At 42.1% G+C, this 2703-nt stretch overlaps 1 protein-coding gene across 1 annotated transcript; it reads right to left on the minus strand.

Annotated features, from left to right (window-relative positions):
- Window positions 1-501: 501 nt before the first annotated feature.
- On the minus strand, window positions 502-2268 carry LOC145436801 (fibrinogen-like protein A). Its single transcript, XM_080314025.1, has 5 exons — window positions 1938-2268; window positions 1826-1884; window positions 1675-1764; window positions 1423-1519; window positions 502-656 (listed from the first exon to the last, which is right to left on the minus strand). The coding sequence occupies exons 1-5, from the start codon at window positions 1996-1998 to the stop codon at window positions 511-513; spliced, it is 453 nt and encodes a 150-aa protein (XP_080170151.1). The 5' UTR covers window positions 1999-2268; the 3' UTR covers window positions 502-510.
- Window positions 2269-2703: the final 435 nt, after the last annotated feature.

Below are 2703 nucleotides of genomic sequence, written 5' to 3' on the forward strand. Positions count from 1 at the left end.
TAGTGGTTTTCAAAATGGCTTATGGACGATTTGCCAAGACAGGTTGAAACTGCTTCGAGAATGGGTAGTGGATCTGACGCGTAATATTACGAGGCTATTTCAAAACTGGCAACAAGCATCTTGGCGATATTCACAGTATTGCGCAGAAAACGGTTGCAGGATAATTGGCGTTGTTGTTTGTGGCATTCACGGTGTTTCTCGACTACAATGGCCATTTGCATGAGGTCGACATTCTTTATTTTGCTTCCGACTTGAAGCACGGTCCAATTTTAGGCTTTTATAAGCCACCACCCACGCGAATGAAATGGCGAAGAGGAGCCTGGATAACTTCCAACACTTAGGTGGGACTTCTGGAGTCGACCTCGTTTGGGCTTGCACCTGCAACCCATTGGTGTTGCAGCCGCAGATTATGCCACTACGCTAGCTCTGCGGATAATTGTGTTGAAACTAAAGTATGAGACGTCCTTGGCGGACAAATAAGTTTGAAAACCACCGGTTTAAAACATGTTTTTAAAACAGATATATTGGGTCACGAGAACCGTTGCTTCGAACTTGCCTGTATTTAGCCACCCAATGAATTCCTTTATCTTTTGTGATCATCTTGATTTCCAATTCCATGTCTCCTTCCTTTGTGCTGTTGTGCAATTTCTCGAGACCTGGAGACAAACATTACGAACTGTTAGAATGCGTTGGCTTTGAATAAAGTTATTTTGCAAGAATAAGCTTTATATTTCAACGGTCATAACCAATGTTACCTCTAATTTTTCACAAGTCTGCGCAAACACACCTGCGATCTCATGATGTGGTCTCCACTTGGATTTAAGCCATTGAAGTCATTTTATTCAGAAAGCCGCCGTATTCGCGACTGCGTGCAGTCGTGCTGTTGCATAATGTGGAAGCGAATTAAGTTATTAGTGACGTGCCATATGTTTTGCAAGCTAAATCTTAAGAAATGGGACTATTAGATTGTGGTCGCGTTGAGAAACTGCAACAGTGATGAATAAGTGTTCATAACTTGGAGAATATCGTCGATGAAAACGAGAGTAGATTTCTTTCCCATCTTACACCCCCCGTTTTATTTCTCCCCCATGCTATTCGTGGCTGCTGAGCGCGCGTAGCAGGATGACCGACTATTGGTCTGACCCCACAACCTTCGCTTCGTCTGATTACGAATTACTCACGATTACAGATAAGTGAGGTACATTTGTACTTCTAAAAGGGTCGTCAGTTGCGTCAGACGAGCACCAGTGCATTATGCGAAAGACGTAGTGATCAATTTTTTTTCGAACCACAAATTGATTTTTGTTGCGCGAGGCACAGATTTTCCATGCGCGCAGATCGTGTATGCAGTGCGCGCAGCTTTGAGGGAACAGTGGTCGTAACCATGATAAGATCGAAGAAATCTAATCAGAATCTTCCTACCGAGCCACAAATCTCCTTCACAATTACCGAATCCTTTTTTGTAATCATCCCAACCTCGGTAAAAATCCACATCTCCGTTTATTCTGCGCTGGAAGACCTGCAGCGGTACAAATAATAAAGTTTCAGAAATGGTATACATCCTATTCTTGATTGTCTTTATGATTGTGCTTCAAACCTTATTTTGAAGTTCTGTTCACCACAGAGCAAGTTGCCTGATGGGGTTGCAAAAGAAAGATTTGAAATGCTACTCACGGTCCATCCCTTGCCTGCAATGCATTTTTTCTTTTCATCTTCAATTTTGCGCTGAAGTTCCTTCTCCATCTCCGACATTCTTTCCGGACCCTTCATGAAACGCACACAGAATAGAACCTAAGTGGTGACGTCCATCTACTCGTATACCAACCCCACAGTCCCCCTTCGAGATCCATTTACCGTTGACGTATCTTCTCACGCAGAATTTCGCTGGAAAAGAGAAAATATGGTCCGCTCCGAATTGGAACACAAATTCTTCGTACCTGATGAACTAAGGTAGATCACGAATCCATACATGAAAAGAAGACAAATCTTGAGCGACATTTTCGGAAGCAATCTGATATTTAATTCAGATGCCGCGAGGTTGCATATTCCTACTAATCTCAATAAGATAGGCGTTTGTTGGATAGATCAATGTATAGATGTAGAATATGCCACAAACTTCAACTGAGCCTCAGCCGCCAATGCATTTATTAGTTGCGTGCGCACCGATTCATCACCAATACCATTTTTTCTACACAAACATCAACTTCATCGTGTATGAAATACGTGGAATCGATTGTAATAGGAAACTCACTCGATGAAGCATCCGGTCCTAAGGAAACGTTGAATTTCGAAAAAAAACTATGATGACTCACGACCATCGCAAACCCGCACAACTGTAAGTGGAGGGGAGGTGCGAAAGACTCTCCGAACATGCTGGATATGACTTTACCACACTAGAACAGCCAGATAAACTCTTGACTGCTTTTCATCATACATAAGAATAATCGCAATAGCGATTTTCAAATGGCCTTCATAATAAGCATATGCCACTATGGCTCTGTTAGAACTAATCAACGATCTACAGTAGACTATGCAGTAACTTTCATCATCGCGGTAGTAGAGAGAAATAGAAATTCACTCCAATTAATGTAGGCTACAATGATGCGCATGAAGTTACACTGCATTGTAAAATCATGACGTTTCTTTTGATAAACCCTGTTTGGTAAAGTCTACGCGTCTTTCTGGCATGTCGCATGAATATTA

This window comes from Botryllus schlosseri, chromosome 4, assembly GCF_051294905.1.
Source record: "Botryllus schlosseri isolate E-star chromosome 4, Bs_hap1, whole genome shotgun sequence".
NCBI classification, from domain to species: domain Eukaryota; kingdom Metazoa; phylum Chordata; class Ascidiacea; order Stolidobranchia; family Styelidae; genus Botryllus; species Botryllus schlosseri.

What these genes read in the sequence shown, in the direction of transcription:
- LOC145436801 (XM_080314025.1), bottom strand. Translation starts at nt 1,998, where the DNA reads ATGTCGCTCAAGATTTGTCTTCTTTTCATGTATGGATTCGTGATCTAC. An exon ending in GATCTACCTTAGTTCATCAG is followed by an intron (nt 1,885 to 1,937) that starts GTACGAAGAATT and finishes TCTCTTTTCCAG; the next exon opens with CGAAATTCTGCGTGAGAAGA. An exon ending in TTGCAGGCAAGGGATGGACC is followed by an intron (nt 1,520 to 1,674) that starts GTGAGTAGCATT and finishes GTACCGCTGCAG; the next exon opens with GTCTTCCAGCGCAGAATAAA.